The 19419-nt window shown below is 37.4% G+C and overlaps 1 protein-coding gene and 1 pseudogene across 1 annotated transcript; one reads left to right on the plus strand and one right to left on the minus strand.

Annotated features, from left to right (window-relative positions):
* Positions 1-264: 264 nt before the first annotated feature.
* LOC112166948 (exosome complex component RRP41-like) lies at positions 265-4528 on the plus strand. The gene is made up of 7 exons (XM_024303887.2): positions 265-567; positions 1430-1508; positions 1682-1784; positions 1877-1997; positions 2740-2828; positions 3406-3555; positions 3928-4528. The coding sequence occupies exons 1-7, from the start codon at positions 435-437 to the stop codon at positions 4015-4017; spliced, it is 765 nt and encodes a 254-aa protein (XP_024159655.1). The 5' UTR covers positions 265-434; the 3' UTR covers positions 4018-4528.
* Positions 4529-6246: 1718 nt separating this feature from the next.
* LOC121049246 lies at positions 6247-7221 on the minus strand (annotated as a pseudogene).
* Between the last annotated feature and the right edge of the window lie 12198 nt (positions 7222-19419).

A 19419-nucleotide genomic window follows, 5' to 3' on the forward strand; every position in this document is an offset into this window, starting at 1 on the left:
GAATCCGGCTGTGGTTGTTGAGGTAGCAGCACGGCCACCGATCAACGTCAATAATAACCCTAAGGTTTCTCTCTCTCTCTCTCTCTCTCAAACGAGAGCATTTTTATCCAACTTTCAAATTCATGAACTTGTTCATTCCACACACACACACACAAAAAAAAATGCAACATTTATAATCTTTTCTATTAATATACCTTAATCTTTCCTAATCTCGTTCTTACGACAATTTAAAAGACCAAAAATGAAAAAAGGGGTCTGATTTTCTCCTCGATTGCACATTTAATGGGTCTTTCTATAACTCAAAAACTGGCGTCGTTTCTTTTAATTTCTTCTGTCTTGTGCAAAGAGCTCTCGCCTCTCTTTACCTCCCTCCCTTCTCTTTTCGATATAAAATCGATTCTCTGAAACTACGAAGCGACCCACATACGTTTCAAATGGCTGGAGCAACTCCGACCACTTACTCGCCGTCCCCTACAACCCGGAAAACCAAATCTCTCATCTTTCGAAACGACGACGTCGATTGGGTCCGAACCGATGGCCGTGATTTCCACCAATGCAGACCTGCCTGTAAGCCCTTCTCTCTGTTTGGTTCAAAGTTCCTTCCTTTATTCTTCGCTTTTACTTTTTAGTTTGATGGTAATACCAAATATGGTTACTCTTGATTTTGCATGTTGAGTATGGAGTTGGTCAAATTGGTTAGTCAGCTCAGCTAGCTATTATTTTGAACGCAAAGAACTGAGCTTTAAGGTTTTAGTTTGATTTGAACTGCACCAATCTGTTTAAAAGCTTTCTTAAAATATACTGCTTGATGTTTTTGGGATTTTATTACTGGGTTACTTTAGCTTTCGAGTGTCCATTTGCCTTAACCATTATACGGGTTTCGAAGTTTTTCGCTGTTTGTTTGTTGATGATAGGTGGGTTAGATGTCCTTTTACTAAACCTGTAAGAAGTGTATGTCGAAATTCTTCTGGATATTTTGTTATGGAGTTTTCTGCTATGAGAAGATTGATAGGAGGAAAGAGAATGGCACTACATGTTTATATTCAGATATTATGGTATGAGTATGAAAATAATTGTGAGAACCCGTTTTTGATAAACTTCAATTGCATAGTTATAAGCTGGCTATAATTGAAATAGGTGCTCCTGGCTTAAATTGAATTTCTATGGGCTCTTCATTGTCATGAGCTCTTTACAGAAATGGGGTCATGGAGTTTGTTTGTATTGTCTTATCCCATTTAACTAGAGTTTGTCTCTAAACATATAAGATGGTAGATGTTCAGAAACGGACGCTTTATGAACCTGAAAGGAGCTGTACAAGTTCTTGTTTTCATTTATAAATGTTTTACTGTAAAATCTGCTAAATTCTATGTCATTGTGTGGTTACAATATTTCGCGCATAAAAAAACTCAAGTTTCTTGGTAATTTACAGTTTTCAAGATTGGTGCTGTAAATGCTGCTGCAGGATCTGCATATGCAGAATTTGGAAATACCAAGGTCATTGTTTCTGTGTGAGTATATTTTTTAGAAATTTATACTTTCACTTACTCATCATTCCATAATCGTGGTGAATTAATTTGATAATTTGTGCAGTTTCTTTTCCACAGTTTTAACTTTTTGTTGTTTATTATTGATGATGCAAATATAAACGAATTTTAAATTTTACTTTACTTGGTTTGTTTAGATTTGGGCCAAGAGAGAGTAAGAAGGCAATGTTGTACAGTGATATAGGCCGGTTGAATTGTAATGTTAGCTATACAACTTTTGCCACTCCAGTTCGTGGACAGGTATATGACTGTAATGCTTCTTACCATCTTTCTTTTCTTAGTCTTTTTGATCAGTGAAATCGTTGTAACTAATTTAGCACTGCCTTTTTTAGGGGTCAGACCACAAAGAGTTTTCTTCAATGCTTCATAAAGCTTTGGAGGGTGCAATAATATTGGAAACTTTCCCCAAGACTACAGTGGATGTTTTTGCATTGGTGTTGGAATCTGGGGGCAGTAAGTTTTCAATGTCATTTGTAACACATAAACACATGTTGTTTCAACCATTGCACATTTAAGTTGCCAAGAAAACAGAATAATGAAAGAAAAAGAATGGAAAGTCCCAAGAAAAGGATTAATTGAGGAGTATAAGAATATCCTTCTGCTCAGTCAATGTATATGTATATTCATGCGTTGGAGCTTCCAAAGAATTGCATTAACTATTTTTGTGAAACCTTTGGCTTAGATTTTCTCCTATATACAAAAATACTTTCAGTAATTAGATGCTTGTAGAGAAAGGTGCATTTGTCCCAAACTCCTAATGGCCTCTGGTACTCTATTGGCAGTCCTTTGACTTAAGTTTGGCAAACTAAGAATTTCTTAGGTTTTATGCTGACCTGCTGACCTTTAATCAGCACTTCATGAGTTACACAGCTTTTTTTTTTGGTTAAAATGAGTGTAATGATGTAATTATATAGATAAAGAAGTATAAAGCAATATTACTAAACACAGCTTGTTTTGGTTAAAATGAGTGTAATGATGTAATTATATAGATAAAGAAGTATAAAGCAATATTCCTAAACACAGAAGTCTTTTGAGAATAGAAGCCAAGTATAATATGTACAATTCAATGTTGTAGCATTAGTGGTGCATTTGTGCCATTGATCGTGTCTTCGTTTGTGTCATACACTTTAATATGTTTTGCAAGGCAATAATATTTTTAATGGCATGCTATTGTGCTACTTCCTTTTGGTTGCAGGTGATCTTCCCGTAGTAATATCATGTGCTAGCCTTGCTTTAGCAGATGCAGGGATAATGATGTATGACCTTGTTGCCTCAGTCTCTGTGGTATGCAACTAACCCTGGCTTTGTTAATTTCTCGATTAAGCGTAAATCAAATATTTTTCTTGTCATTGTAGTGTACAAGCATGATGTTTATTGTGCATAACCTGATAAAGAATACTGAGAGAATTTGAAACTTGAGCACATTGCACATGAACATTGTACTTCTGATCATTATTGCATGCTTGTCAAGTAATTATTAAGCTTACTATGAAGCTGCCTATTTAACTCAGTAGTGATAACTTTACTTTGAGGTGAAATAAAATACATTTATACTGTAGTCTAAAATGCTTTCTTCTTTCTGGTACAAAGTGGTCTAAAATGCTTGACTTACTCTCTTCATACTCATTACTTGTAGAAGAAATAGTGTGCTACTCATATTATTAGAGCATGTTTGATTAATTTCTTTCTAAGGACGTTCGTAAATGTTAGCAGCTTATATCATACGAAGTACAGTAGCTTTGCCTTACTTAGATCTACAGATGAATTTGCGTGCTAAAAATGACTTTCATATGAAAGTCCCTTTTTTGTGGGTTTGGTTCTTTTGTTTATTTTTCTGACATGTGCTTTTTGTGGTGCCTAGTCTTGTCTCGGAAAGAACCTTGTTATTGATCCTGTTCTGGAGGAGGAAAGCTACCAAGATGGAAGCTTAATGCTTACTTGTATGCCTTCACGCTATGAGGTCACTCAGCTAACCATAACAGGGGAATGGTCAACCCCAAAACTTAACGAGGTCTGCCATCAGTTGATTTATTCCTTGTTCCATTAAAGCATTTTTTTTTTTTTACTTTCTTACCATCATTCAGAAGGGGAGAATGTAAAGAACAGCATTGTGTGTGCACGAAAAGTCAAAGATGACTTGTGTGTTACTAACTTCTTGCAAGCTCACCTAGTGTTTTGATTTAAAGATCATCCTTGTAGTTGATAAATCACTTTGATGAGAAGTCAACTAGGTTGACAAGGCTGTCAAAGTTGCATGGTCTGTATATGCTAAAATCTGTTGGCAGGTTATCTCAATAGGCCTATTCAATGTTGGCAAGTTTATCACATGGTTTGGCAAGGGCAGATGTGGCTTATGATACTAACATGGTTTTTTACAAATCAGGGAATGCAGATATGCCTGGATGCCTGTGCAAAGCTTGCAACAATCATGAGGGAATGCTTGAAAGGACCTGATTCGGCTTTGGAAGAATAGAATAAATTGTTTGACTAATACGAGAGAAATTTGGGTCCGAATTAGTTCACCTTTTTTGATATCTGATATATATATATAAATATATATATATATATAGAGGCCCGATCAGGAGCGGACGTCCGCACTTTCGCTAAAGTGCGGACGTCGATGCAGCAGCGGCTTCCAGGCGGCGGCGGAGGCACATGGATGGCCGGAGGGAGGCCGGAGGCGTCCCAGACCTCTTCTGGGCCGCGTTCAAGGTCGGAGGAGGTCGGGCTTGCCGGTTTCTGGGCAGCCACCTCACCTGCAGTTGCAGGTTTTGTGCAGCACCCCAGAACCATCGCCGGCGACTCCACCGGACCGCAGACCCCTCCGCACGACCCTCAGTGTCCCTCCGGCAAGCCAAGCCGCGCCGTCGCCGCTCGATTGAGGCCGGAGGAGCGACGTCCGCACTTTTTCTGAGTTGCGGACGTCCGCTCCCGAACGGCTTTCTATATATATATATATATATATATTTGGTTTGATGTATTGTATTTGGATTCAAATTGAAGGGTTAAAGCAAATTGAAGGGTTAAAGCAAAATTTGAATGAAAATTAATAACTCTGTATAGATTCACCCAAAGCTTGAACCAAATCGCACCTCTGACATTGCTATCATTTTAAGAAAGTTGACATGAGATTGTCAACATAAGTCCCATCTCAATGCAGGGTAAAATCACACACACTATTAGGTATAGAAAAGAAGTTCTGGCATGAAGGAAAAAAAAAAAAAACCACCCACCGTTTGGCTAATCTACCCGAACTTAAGAGCCACAAGGGCAAAGCAGTAGCAAAAAAAAAGAGAACCATGCCATATAGGACAGCAACAAATACAAAAGAAACAGAAAACCTAGCGAGAAAAACAAAGAAGAAGAAACATACGCAGCAAACAAGCGACGACAATAGCAATAACCGCAATAGTATGCAGGACTATGATCGAACCGTAAAAGCATTAGGCATATACATTATTTGGCTTTGTTTTAGGAGTTGATGATAATATTAGGGTTCCAAGCATCACAATTGAAAAAAAAAAAAAAAATCAAATTCAACAACAACAATGAACATGTTAGGTATTAGAGGTTGATATCACAAAATAATAGAGAAAAGAAAAAAGAAATCATGAAAGAGAGATGATGGAGGACCAACCTTGAACGCGCAAAGAGAAGAACTTTGACAGACTTTTCCACGCTCAAAATCTTTGCTCTGGTGGCTGGAAAAATATTGGAATTTGGTATTTATACTTAACACTACAAAGTCCATGATTTTCCATGATTTTCTAATTCCATATGTATGAATGATATTTTGAATACCCCTAAACTTCTATTCATTTTTAAAAGTCCTAATTGAATACCCCTAGACTTTGGTGGAATTCATAAAGATTTTTTAAAATCCTAATTGAATACACCCAGACTTTTATGGACTGTTAAAAGTCTCTATTGAATACACCCAGACTTTTAAATTCCATGGATTTCTTTAAAAGTGCCAGTAATTCCATATACAATACACCCCCCTCCTTGTTCCATTAAAGCATTTTTTTTTTTTTACTTTCTTACCATCATTCAGAAGGGGAGAATGTAAAGAACAGCATTGTGTGTGCACGAAAAGTCAAAGATGACTTGTGTGTTACTAACTTCTTGCAAGCTCACCTAGTGTTTTGATTTAAAGATCATCCTTGTAGTTGATAAATCACTTTGATGAGAAGTCAACTAGGTTGACAAGGCTGTCAAAGTTGCATGGTCTGTATATGCTAAAATCTGTTGTGGCAGGTTATCTCAATAGGCCTATTCAATGTTGGCAAGTTTATCACATGGTTTGGCAAGGGCAGATGTGGCTTATGATACTAACATGGTTTTTTACAAATCAGGGAATGCAGATATGCCTGGATGCCTGTGCAAAGCTTGCAACAATCATGAGGGAATGCTTGAAAGGACCTGATTCGGCTTTGGAAGAATAGAATAAATTGTTTGACTAATACGAGAGAAATTTGGGTCCGAATTAGTTCACCTTTTTTGATATCTGATATATATATAAATATATATATATATATATATATATATATATATATATATATTTGGTTTGATGTTTGGCCAAGTTTTGCTTGTATATTATTTGGTCCCTTTTCGAATTCAGATATTTGTCCTGGTTTAATTGGGAATCCATGGTAATTTGAAGGTGGAGTTTTGTAAGAAATGACCATTTGTGAATTTTTCTTTAATCCACGGCACATCTTCCTTCCGGCTTTTGTGTCAAAAGTTGACGATACTCTGGAATTCAAACCAGTATGCATCGTAAACCTATTATTTCTAGTACTCTGCACCAACTTCTCTCCATACTTTTTCCAGAAAGAGACAGGTGGTGGTATGAGACTCTGATGACTATCTTGCACTTTAGCGGCTTGCTTCATCCTCTTATACCTGTGCCAAGCGGCTTGTATGACACATGCAGCCCATGTTTGCAACTGCTGCGAGTAAAATTTGAATGTGTGTCGTCTAAGTTTTGATACCACAAACTTCAAGTCCTCTGCACTCAATGTGAAAGCTTCCACCTCCGAAATGGCTTTAACAGTGCGTGTGGATGAGGGGAGGACGACATTTGGACGAGGGTTTAGGGCCTATGTAAGCAGCTCGTCACAACAGAAGTCACCTGCGCCAATTCGGCGGGAGTTCAAGTTGCTGTGCCAATTCGTTCTTCATCACAGAAGAATCAAGTTGGCCACGGAATATGAAGAGCATCTGAATGACTGGGTCACCTTCGCGCACTATGAGTGTGGCTTCTCACAGATTGCATCTAGAATTGTGTCGTCCATTTGGTTGAACAATGAAACCTGTTGATATGTTATGCATAAGTCAAGGTGACAGATAGCAACTACATAAACGGAAGGCAAATCTGTATACTAGCTGTGAATAATTGTATTAAAATGAGAGATGATCATGATCCGCTGGACAAGAGATCGAAAGACAAATGTAGCGCTTGACAGCTCTCCGAAGGTCCACCGGGAAGCTTTGGAGAAGTGTTTCCTCATCGAAGCCTCTCGTAGTGATCCACTTATATTGTTCATATTCTTTTATAGAGTGTTTCCCTTATTTCCGGATGTAGTTGTCTGTGATGCATCCATTGTTTTGTATCACTTTGTTTTACCCTCCACTCTTCCAGTCGGGTGGTAGTCGATTGCAGATATCGCTGCATATAGGTGTCGTGTTTGATTACGGTATAAGTAAATCATATTGCTAGCTATGGTTGTGTAAGGTTATAGCAGCCCCTGCCCATACTGATCTTATGTTTTAGTGTAAGGTTATAAGCAGCCCCCCTGCCCATGCTGAACCGTGAGCACACCCGCGACATCAATAATTTGTGATCTGAGAGGGAATATACGATAAACTCTTGGTATGTATTGGAATATGATGTTTAACCAAATGAATGTTTTGTGGCCTTTTCTGTCGAACCTCTAAGATAAGGGGTAGTTCCCCAAATTACCATCTGAACGTATTGGAATATGATGATTAACCAAATGAATGTTTTGTGGCCTTTTCTGTCGAACCTCTAAGATAAGGGGTAGTTCCCCAAATTACCATCTGAACAATGTGAAATTAAGAAAAGAAAGGTGAAAGCTAGAGGTCAGATATCTCAGTGAGCTCGTTTAGCAACAAAAAGCCACACATAATGCAAATGCGCGATCATGGTTTACTATTTTGCAAACCATCTACGAAACTTCAAAAATCTCATGATCACACGATTTGTGACATACCTGAGGAAGGGGCAGAGAAGCAAGAAGGTCTATGCAGAAGTCTTTGCAAATATACCTCACTGCAATCTTCAAGGGGTCTGTCACGAGATCTGATCCTTTCCCAAATACCCTTGATTTTGAAGAAGAAGGTGCTACATAAGCTGTGTGGAACTTGACAAAGATATGTATCAGATGGAAGATATCAGCTACTAAGATGGTCAGGGTGATTGAAGGTTGATGTCTATGTCTATGCAGACTTCATCCCTTGCTATCGGCAAGTAAAGGAAGAGTGGATCCACGAATAACGAAACCAAATAGGCGCCTAAGAAAATCTTGCTCCACCGGCTAATGGCTTGTCCTTGAGGACCCAGAAGAACACTATTTTTCTTCTGATCCTTTTCAAAATATTCTTCAGGGATTATTCTGTGATGAGTGCTTTAGCAGCTTTCAAAGACTTTCTCTTTCTCCTTTGCTTAGCTTTGTCTTCGGCCATCTTGGAGTTTCGTTTGGGTACTACTACTTAGTCACAGACTCAAAGCTCTATTAAATTTTCATTAGGCTTTCAGTATTTGATGAGACCATTATGTGAAGTGAGTGTGTGTGTGTGTGTATTGATCGATTGACTCTTAAGCATTGGTAGTTACATATAAGTTTGTTGATTAGAGGGAGCTATGTGAATTAGTGATGTTTGTGTATGCCATGTTTAATTGTTTTGATTCAATCATATGTAGGTTTGAATTATAAATTATTAATAATCATAATAATATTCTTGATAATGAGATTGACTTTAGCCGTTTTGAGTCTTGACATTTTGTTTCCTATGCAGTCCCACATTTGTTTTTAGTTCCACAACTCCTGACCGGCCTGGATCCAGTTCATCTGGAGCTTTAGCCTTTAGGTATGAGAGGTTTTATTTTTGTTCTCCATCTTGTAATAAATAAAAAAAATGTCGGTTGTGTAAACAAATTTTCGATGCCATTTCTTTATAGATGCAGGCGTGCAGTTATTGTCACCCTACCAAGTACTTTCTTCACTCTACAAGTTTTTAATTTATTGAAAGACTAAAATATCCTAATAAAAAATTACAATATAAGACAAGATCTTATTAAAAATTAATTAAAATTTATTTTTCTTATCACATCCTACAGAACATATACTTAAACTTCATTCCTAATATCTTCGTTCATCTTTAAACCCTATCACTTTATTTCTTAACTTTCATCATCTTCAATTATTCTCATGCTATGCTAACAAAAAAAAGAATTCAACATGCGGAGGAAGTCAAATAGAACAAGGATTCGAGTTAAACCCTAGTAACTTACATTGAAAAGGGTATTTTGGGTACTGTAAATGGGTAAACTAAGTAAACTTGAAATAAAAAAAATATATGTAGGGTGAGAAGAGAATGTAAGGTAAAGAAAATAGTTAGTAGGGTGGCAATAGTCGCACTCTTTCTTTATTTACATGATTCTTTATTTGTTTAAGCACTAATTAGTTGTGCACTTAGCTAGATAAGTCATCATTTTAGATGCAATTCAACCCAGGTTGACTAAATAGCCATTAACCAAAAGCAAATCAGAGTAATCAATAAGGCTAAGAACACAGCCCTCGATATCAAACTTTCAGTGTTAGGATCTCTTCCATGACTTTGCTCCGAAAGATGGCGAGAGCGTCGATCTAGAAGATATTGGTGGGCGTGGGGCGTTCTCTCCACTCCACCAACCGACTAATAGTGGGACGACTGAATACGTATAAGGTGTTCAAACTACCATGCATGCTTTCACGGGGATGTTCCCCTCTGTGTGGCGTCCACGTGATTTGGTTCGAGATCATTTCTTGTTCACCTTTAATAAACCTAATAATCTGGAGCCTGTGAAAGGAGGAGATTCATGGAGGTTTTTTTTTTTTGGGTCGAATGAGTAGAATGGTTCTGAACGAGTAGAATGGGATAGATCCCTTTGAGGAGGTGCCTAGCAATCTCTACGTACGGTTGTAGTGTGGGTGGAGAGTTCTCGTAATCCACGGGTATATACCTCATGTACTATGCCAACTTGAAACAGTTCGTTGGGTTGACTTAGACCGCAAAAGCTGAATGAAGGGATGGTGCGAGGTGCGAACCCGAACACGATTCTGATCCGGTTGGCATGGATCTTCGATCGGTTTAAGACTTCCAAGTTATGAGAAAGTCGACATTAATTGCTCACGGACTGTGGCTTCCTGAATCACGTCGTGGTTGTTGTCTGTCCATATATCGTTGAGTTCTCCTGCTACTACGGTGTTTGATCGTCAATGAGTGGCTTCGCGGTGGGATTTTAGGATTGGTTATTAGTGTTGGGTATATGGTATCAAATATTCATATTTAATAAATATAATCTAGCAACACAATCAATTAAATTAATTGAGCACATCATATAGACACAAATAATATAAAGAATAAGAGATATGAAGAGTCAAGCCTGTGAGTATAGGAGAGGCACGGCATTCGTTGTCCTAAAGTCGTAGACACCTCCTTGTGTGTAGGTCATAACGGTCGTCTACAACTCCAAAATACAACCCTTGAAGTCTCACATGATGTCTAATCCGCTTTGTATGACTAACGGTAAACAGAATGCCAAGTATTTATCAGTTGCCCGAGGATTAGGAAATATGAATTAAAAGGGGAAAGATGAATGATAGTAGCACAAAAGACTCTCTCTCTTTGTCTCAAGAGTTGAGCATTTGTAGAATTCTTCATAACATTTTCAAAAAACACGACTCTTCAATTTAAATAAATAGTAATATAAGTTTTGAATCTAAATAATTAAACAAAAAACCAACAATTAGTAGCCCTAAAGTTTCTTTTCTACTATATAAGCAATCTTAAACTGCTGCAAACATCTCTATCTTTCATATTATTGTCAATCAAAATGAAACTTTTCGTATATTCTCTGGTGGACTCTAGATTTATTTGCTTTAGAATTTATAACTTGTAAACCCCATTGCTTTTACTTTTGACTGCCTCACAATATCCTTGGGTCTTAACGACTTTACTTTTCGGTTATGTTCACCCAATATCCTGTCCCAATACTGGAGTATGAGGCACTAACAGGCAGCTGTTGCAAATCTCACTCGGGTAAAGAAATGTGAAGTGCTTCTTCTTCTTCTTTTTTGGGCAATGGGTATTTACTATTTAGACTGGGGGAGGCAACCCACCAGCTCAAAAACATTATAAATCACCCGTGGGCCCGTGAAATGCTTTAACGCAATTCATATATTCACAGTATGACGGGTCTACAAAAAGATATAAGTTGGGTCCGTCCCAAAGCGTACAATATCTTAAACGTGGATTGGACTCTCTGATACTGCAAGGTCATCTCCAATCGTGAAGGTCTAAAATAGACCATGGTCTAAAATTTTAGACCTTTGAAAGGTACTATTCATCTAAATAGTGAGGTCTATAATTTTTCCAACTCCAATCGTTTGAGGTCTAAATTATAGACTTTAATATATTTTATTATTTTTAATTTGTATACTTCAAAATTATAAATGTTTTCAGTTATATTACTAATTCAAGTATACTTAGAATTATTTTTAGAGACAAAAATATAATTTTAATGATTGAAGAAATCTTATTGTTAGATAAAACTAAACTTTTCGAGTGTACGTGTCGATTCATACACAACTCTCCAAATTACTAATTAGATTTTTATCTGCAAAAATTATTTGTTTTTTCTTATTGTAATGAATAAAAGTAGTAAAGTATTATTGTAATGGCTCATTTTGTATTATACTTCATAGTTATATTTAGTTGATGTATCATACCACTAATAAATAATAATAATTATAATAAACTATGTCAAATTTATTTCGTACAATTAAAGATTACATGACCACTGAAGCTTTCATAAAATTAAGGATTTCATAAAATTAGATTTATTAAAAAAAACAAAAAGGAACTGTTGGCGGGTTGGGAAAACTTTGGATCAATTATGCAATCATGCAACATGAAGCTTGATCTGCAATCATGCAACATGAAGTTTGATGTGGGCCACCTTTGGTGGTCTAAATGGTAGTCTATATTTAGACCAAGAAATGGACTTTAGACCTCCATGGAGCTTTTTTGTAATAGACCAAATCCATGATTGGAGATAGGTTTTGCTCAACCATGGTCTAAATTATGGACTTTAAACCTTCTATTAGAGATAGCCTTCCTCCGGGCGTTTTCTTGTCCATTGTACAAAGAACTTTGGAGATGAAAAGCCTGAAATTCTTTGCCATGGCATGCATGCATGTTTGAGAGAGAAACAGAGATATAGTTACGAGTAGGGTCACACACACGTGTAGTTTCAGACCCCCCATCCCTGGGGTTGGAGTTCCAGTCTGTAGTCTGTTAGGTAAGAAATTCCAGTCCGTTCTTGCTGTTAACTTGACCAAACCATATATTAATGTGCAGGGGTGGTGGTGTTATATATGTACTCCAACAAAAAGGACACAGACACCGAATGAGTAGTTTATAGTTAGATTGCAAGTGATTAATGCTCCCACAAGGCTTGTCCAAATTTGCGCTACCCAACAGGTCTTCAGATTTGTGCAATGTATAGTTGAGGTTTCTTATCATTGGGTTCTCTATCCCAAAAACTCAACTTGCACTTGATGATAGTTAATTTATACTTCTCAACACAATTGAATTGGAAATGCATTGACCCTTTTCATTATATTATATGACTAATTTCTCTATTTTGTAACATGTATGTGTCTCCCAATCAATATATTTGGTCATATTTGTTGATGACTAAATTTGATACCAATAATTGCAATGAACTGTGTTGAGGTATTGTCCACATATGTTCTAACTTAGTTGCGTGATTCTTTATTGTCCCCCAAAAATCTTTCAAGATAAAACTTAAAACACTAGTGTGATAGCAGCTCAAAAGTCTCTTGCAAGATAAAATTTAACGAATAAGACACTAGTCTGATGGCACCCAAAAACTCTCTGATGTCTAAGATCAATAATAAATAATTATATAATAGTATGAGATCAATGATAAGTCATTTGACGTGAATCACGTAATTGATTAAACTCTACCACGAAAATTTCATATATCATACAAAACGATGTGACATATTTGTTATTGTTGTTGAAGAAATGATATGACATTACATGAAATTTCACCTCTAATTAAAGTGATGTAATAATTATTTTAAAAGTGATAGAACAATGGAACATTAGTGTAAGATCAGGCGCGTCAATTAAAAGGTGATAAGCTGCTTCTGTTAAGAAGAATATGATGTTTTTGTTTTAAGTTTCCTTTATCCACAGGAAATAAAAAGATGGCGGCTAGTACCATCATCTTAAATTAAATTAAATGAAGATGACGTAACTAAATTAAATTAAATTTGTACTGTACTTTGATGTACAACTTGTTAGCATATCCGTATCTAGAAATAGTAGATCATCCAAAATTATAATAAACTTTTATGGTTGAAGAAAACGCTGCAGGCCCACGAAATTAATTGAATTAAAAAATATGATTATGTATATTTTTTATCACTGTTTAATTTTAAGAAATGTTGGGTGAGAAGATGCATGCAAGCTCTTAATTTTATACAAGCTGGTACTGACAGGCTTGTTGGATTAATCGATGTACTAATATTCTAATTATTCGAATTAATAAGTAATTCTCATCATTCATTCTCAAAAAAAAAAAAAAAAAAAGTAATTCTCATCATTAAGATATTTCCAATTAAACAAAAGATTTGTTTAAATTTATATGTCCCACTTTGAAATACATTAAGACATGAGGGACCAGAAGACATGGTCAAGTTGTAGAAACTAGAAAGGACTGCTTTTAAATAATTTTTCTTTTTATGAACAAATAAATTACAATGAAGATTCACGGAAAATTTTACCAATAAGTTGTAAAAAAAAAAAAAAAAAAAAAAGGCCTCGAGAGTAAGGAAAAGTTATTAAACTAAACATTTCTATGTTTGTGCTCTTTCTTTAATTTCAGTACCCAACACATCAAGTTATTGGGTGACATATTTTCACTTCTTTTACAAAAGCATGAATATCTTTCACAAAGTCAAATGAAAATGGGTCTTTCTAAATATACCTAGCAAATATCTAAGTAGACCCAGTAAATTTTTTACACCTAGAAAATGTATAAAATCTCTAATTACACTCAGCAAGTTTTCCTATAATATCATTTTCTTTAATTAAACCCAGCAAAACCCATACACCCCGATGAAGAATATCAAACATCCAGCAAAACACATACACCTTAACGAATAATACCAAACACCCAGCAAACCCTCGTTCTCCAACATAATATGAAGTTTATCGCAAATTTAAGCATGTTTTCAAAAATGTTTCTCATGTTGAATAACAAGAACATATATATATATATATATATATATATATATATGTTCCCACACGAATGAAAATTCTAGTTATATTCGTGAAATTGGATCTGGGGTTGGAACACCTCATGTTATACACTGTTCTTGCTTCTCATGTTCAACGTTATTCAACATATATATAATAGAATTAGAACTCAACAACACGAATGAAAATTCTACCATGTACTGATGTTATAATCGTGATCCGTTACTCTGTTAGATCACTAAAAAACGAAACCAGAACAAAAAACAAATCTAATGGAAAAAGCCGTGTACCTAATCTAAAGCATTTCTGTCAGTTATGTTAAGAGAGAATTGGGGCAAGGAACTGTGAAGGCCTACGAAGAGACTTGCAGTTTAAGCGTCCCTTTCTTCAATTCATTAATTGACTGATTGACAGCGTCGGGGAGCCTGCTAGGTGTTTGATATTCTTTATCAAGATGTATGTGTTTTGCTGGGTGTATGAGTTTTGTTGGGTTTAATTAAAAAAAAAAAGGTATTATAGGAAAATTTGCTGGGTGTAGGTATAGATTTTATACATTTTCTAGGTGTTAAAAATTTGATGGGTCTACTTAGATATTTGCTGGGTACATTTAGAAAGACCCATGAAAATTGATCAAGTTTTCACCCTAAATTTGCTCCTAAAGAAACTCTAAATTAGGTTTTCACCAGTTACTATTGGCAGCTCCGGCATCAACGGCTGCTGCTCTATCTCGGCGGCACTTGCTGCCTGGGCATCTCGTCATCTCAACAAGAGAGGCATCTAGTTTGGGCCACTGTGGTACGGTGTGACTGCATCAGAATCGTCATGCATCAGCAACGACAACATTACGACAGTAGAGCGGCTACTGATCGGCGGCAGAGGAAAGCATGAGCTTCAGAATTTTGGCTTGGAATTGCAAGGGGATTATTGGAAGTTCAAGGCATAGGGCTTTGGTTGATATAATCAGGCAGAAGAAATCCAAAATTCTTTTCCTCTTTGAAACACTGTGCGATGAAAAGCAGCTTGAAACTTTGAGAGTGAAGGTGGGATTTGATAACTACTTAGGCTTTCCAAAGGGGGACGAATCACAGGGCATTTCTTTCTTGTGGATGGACGACGTCTCAGTTCATATTCAGAACTATTTTGACCGGCATGTGGATGTATCAATTGGGAGCAGAGGGTTGGCGGAGGAATGTCGGCTGACGGAAATATATAGGTATGCTCGGACGACTGATAGGCATGCAACATGGAGTTTGATGCGCCAATTGGCAGCGCAATCGTCTTTGCCTTGGCTTTTAGTCAGCGATTTCAATGAGATTGCTGTCAGTTCTGAGAAAATGGGAGGAGTGATGAGGATGTTGGTGCAGATGCAAACTTTCAGGCAGGCAATGGTTGATTGTGCCCTACTTGATATGGGGTAATGTGGTAGTCCGTATACATGGTCTGACCATCAGACTAAGGAGAGACTATATCGTAATTTATGGACTGTGGAGTTGCGTAATCTGTTTCCTTGCTCACGCACCACTAACCTACACTCAAGTTCGTCAGATCATAGTCCTCTATTAGAAGAGGTTTGTGACACTCCGCCTCCACAGACGAGGAGGCAGAAAACAAGATTCCGGTTTGAGCAGTTTTGGGCTACTCACCAAGAGTGTGAGGAGGTGATAAAGCGAAGATGGTAGACTATAACAAATGGAGACCCAATGAGCCGTGTTTACCAGAGAATAAAGCAAACTGGGAGAGAATTGTTTTGTTGGCAGCGAATTACTTTTCGGTTTCTCCAGGTTGAGATGAGAGCTGTGAGAGCTCGTCTTGATGAATTGTTGAAAGACCCTTTTAGTGCCAATGATCTTGTAGAGAAGCAGACCCTCGAGGCCAAGTTCCAGGAATTGCGTACGCAGGAAGAAACTATGTGGATTCAGAGGACTAGGGTATTATGGTTGAAGGCAGGAGACCGTAATACGACTTATTTCCACCGTTGTGCTTCAAAAAGGAGGCAGCGGAATAGGATTATGGGCTTATTTGATGAGTCAGGCAGATGGGTGAACGAGGGTCAAGAAATTGAGGGGGTAATTAATTCTTATTATCAAAAGCTATTTCTCACAGAGGGGTCTAACAATACTGCTAGGGACATGATTCTTAATACCGTGCAGTCTAAGGTATTTGAAGCCATGAACCAAGAACTGTTGGCTCCCTATTCCGATGACGAAGTGAAGATTGCATTGATCTAGATGCATCCATCAAAGTCTCCAGGCCCAGATGGCATGTCCCCATTCTTTTTTTTAAATATTGGAGCAAGGTTGGCCTTGATGTTTGTACAGCAATAAAACATTTCTTGTCATCAGGATCTCTAATTAAAGAAGTTAATTACACTCATGTTACTTTGATCCCCAAAATAAAAGACCCAAAGCATATGACTGATCTGCGTCTAATTGCTTTATGTAATGTGCTATATAGAGTTTGTTCAAAAATGCTTGCTAACTAATTGAAGAAAATTTTGGGAGATGTTATTTCACCATTGCAAAGTGCATTTCTACCTGGAAGGTTAATATTCGACAACACTCTTGTAGCAACTGAAATGGCTGACTTCTTACACAATAATCGAGGAGGGGGAGATGGCCAATTTTCTTTGAAGCTTGACATCAACAAAGCATCGACAGATTGGAATGGGATTTTTTACAGGCTATGCTTTTAAAGTTGGGTTTTTCTAATGAATGGGTGGAGCTGATTATGGCTAGCATCAGTACAGTTAGTTATTCTTTTCTGGTGAATGGGGAAGTGCGTGGTTATGTTAGGCCTTCCAGAGGTATCAGACAGGAGGATCCCTTATCCCCCTATTTATTTATTTTATGTGCAGAGGTTCTGTCTTCACTAATTGAGCATTTTGTTCAGCAGCAGTGGATTCAAGGGGTTGTGATTGCACCATCTGCTCCAAAAATACATCACTTATTATTTGTTGATGACAGTTTTTTGTTTGGATTAGCTACAGAGGAGAAGTGTCAACAATATCGAAATATTTTGTATACTTATGAGGTGGCCTCTGGTCAGCGGGTGAATTTACATAAGAGTAGTGTAGCTTTTAGTAAGAATGTGAGTATGGACAGACAGTTGTACTTAGCTAGTTTGCTTGGGGTAAAGCGTGTTGATAAACATGAGAGATACTTAGGGTTGCCTACATACGTGGGTAGATCCAAGACTACAGCTTTAGCTACTTAAAAGAGAAGCTAACCAAGAAGGTTGTGAGTTGGTGTGAAAAGCTGCTAAGTGGTGCAGGAAAAGAAATTTTTATCAAAGCAGTTGCACAAATAGTCCCAAATTATGTCATGAATTGTTACCCGTTGTCTTTGGGTTTATGTGAAGATTAACAACAGTTGTGTGCAAGATTCTAGTAAGGGGACTCTGAAGAGAAGCAAAAGATTCATTGGAGATCATGGGATAAGCTGTGTGTCCCTAAGATGGAGGGTGGTATGGGTTTGAAGAACCTCCATTGGTTTAACCTTGCAATGCTTGCTAAGCAAGGACGGAGGATTATGAAAAACCCTAACTCACTTATTGCTAGATTGTACTAGGCAGTGTACTATGGTGATTTTAGTACTGAAAAATTGGGTGATCGTCCTTCTTTCTTGTGGCACAGCGTTTGGGAAGCTAAAGTTGTATTATTATGGGGATTGAGATGGTAGATTGGTGATGGGGAGTTAGTTAATATTTGGCATGATTGTTGGCTCCCAGATTCTTTCCCTAGATGCCCTTCTTCCCCTCCTCCAAGAGATGCTCCGAAAGAAGTAGCGGAGTTAATTGACCCTTACACAAGGAAATGGGATGTTGAGAAGCTTAATCAGTGGTTCATCCCGACTAATAGAGATTTGATTTTGAGTATACCTCTTAGTCATAGAGCTTGGAATGACAAGTTAGTTTGGCATTTTCACAAGAAAGGTTTCACTACCAATAGTGCTTACTTTGTTGCATGAGACATTGCACTGGGATTGGTCTTGGCTCCCCCAACATCAGTAGACCCGTATAAAAAATTATGGGCAGCAATTTGGAATGCGAAGGTGCCGGATAAAGTTGCTTTGCATGCTTGGAGATCCTGTGTTAATATTTTACCTACTAGAACTTGTCTTAGTTATAAAGGATATATTGGTTACATGACCTGTTTAATGTATGATAATGATGTGGAGAATGGTGTCCATTTGTTCACCCAATGTCCCTATACAAGGGAAGTGTGGGAGGGTGCCAATATATCATTGCCAACGTTGGCAATTTCAGATTTGAAGAATGGACTTCTGGAGTTATCTAGAGTGCTCAATAAAGATCAAGTTTCACAAGCTCTTATGCTAACATGGTCAGTGTGGACTAATCGTAACTCTCAATTATGGGAAGGTAAGAAACATCATCCTACTGAAGCTGTTTTGTTAGCCATGAGTTGGTTTAATGAATTTTAAAAGGCAAATGACAAAGGCACAACACAACGTGCTCAAAGAAAAGAGTGGTCTACTCCAACAGATGGTTAGCTTAAATGCAATAGTGATGGATCTTTTCTTGCTTCACGTAATAGAGGTGGTTCAGGGGTTGTATTCCGTGATACTACAAGAGCTTTCAAAGTGGCAGCGATGTGACAATTTGATGAGGTAACTTCTCCATTTCATGTTGAGTTGCTAGCAGTACATGAGGGAATGAAATTGGCCCAGAGTATGAACTATGTGAAAGTTGAATTTAAGACAAATTGCATGATGTTGGTTCAAGCTTTGAACCAAGACACTGTAGACTGCTCTATTATGGGTTTTCTACTTGAAGATGTACGAGAATTGATGCGGGCTAATTCTTACTGTAAGAGCAAGTTCACCCGTTGGGTCACTAGGTCACCTACTATTCACTACTTTTTAGTGTTTATTTCCACTCTCTAGGTCACGGGCACAGTTTCCAATAAGACCTGGGTCACCAGGTCAGCTTGCAAGTCACCAGGGCGACCGAGAAAGTGACTCAGGGTAACACATGGCAACCCAGGACAAGAAATATACTGTGCCCGTGACCCAGAGAGTGAAAATACACATAAAAAGCAGTGACTAGTAGGTGACTTGGAGACCCACGGGTGAACTTACTCTAAGATCATGTATGCTCCACGTGAAGCCAATAAAATAGCAGATAAGTTAGCAAGTCAAGCTTTGTGTACTAGTGATTGCCAAGTTTGGTTTGTAATCGCTTCTGAATTTATAAGGGATGTCATCCTAAACGAGTGCACTCGTTAAAATCTTAATGAAATCTTTTCTTTAAAAAAAAAGAAAAAGTTATTGGGTGACAT

This window comes from Rosa chinensis, chromosome 5 (genome assembly GCF_002994745.2).
Source record: "Rosa chinensis cultivar Old Blush chromosome 5, RchiOBHm-V2, whole genome shotgun sequence".
NCBI classification, from domain to species: domain Eukaryota; kingdom Viridiplantae; phylum Streptophyta; class Magnoliopsida; order Rosales; family Rosaceae; genus Rosa; species Rosa chinensis.

What these genes read in the sequence shown, in the direction of transcription:
- LOC112166948 (XM_024303887.2), top strand. Translation starts at nt 435, where the DNA reads ATGGCTGGAGCAACTCCGACCACTTACTCGCCGTCCCCTACAACCCGG. An exon ending in CCACCAATGCAGACCTGCCT is followed by an intron (nt 568 to 1,429) that starts GTAAGCCCTTCT and finishes GGTAATTTACAG; the next exon opens with TTTTCAAGATTGGTGCTGTA. An exon ending in CAACCCCAAAACTTAACGAG is followed by an intron (nt 3,556 to 3,927) that starts GTCTGCCATCAG and finishes TTTACAAATCAG; the next exon opens with GGAATGCAGATATGCCTGGA.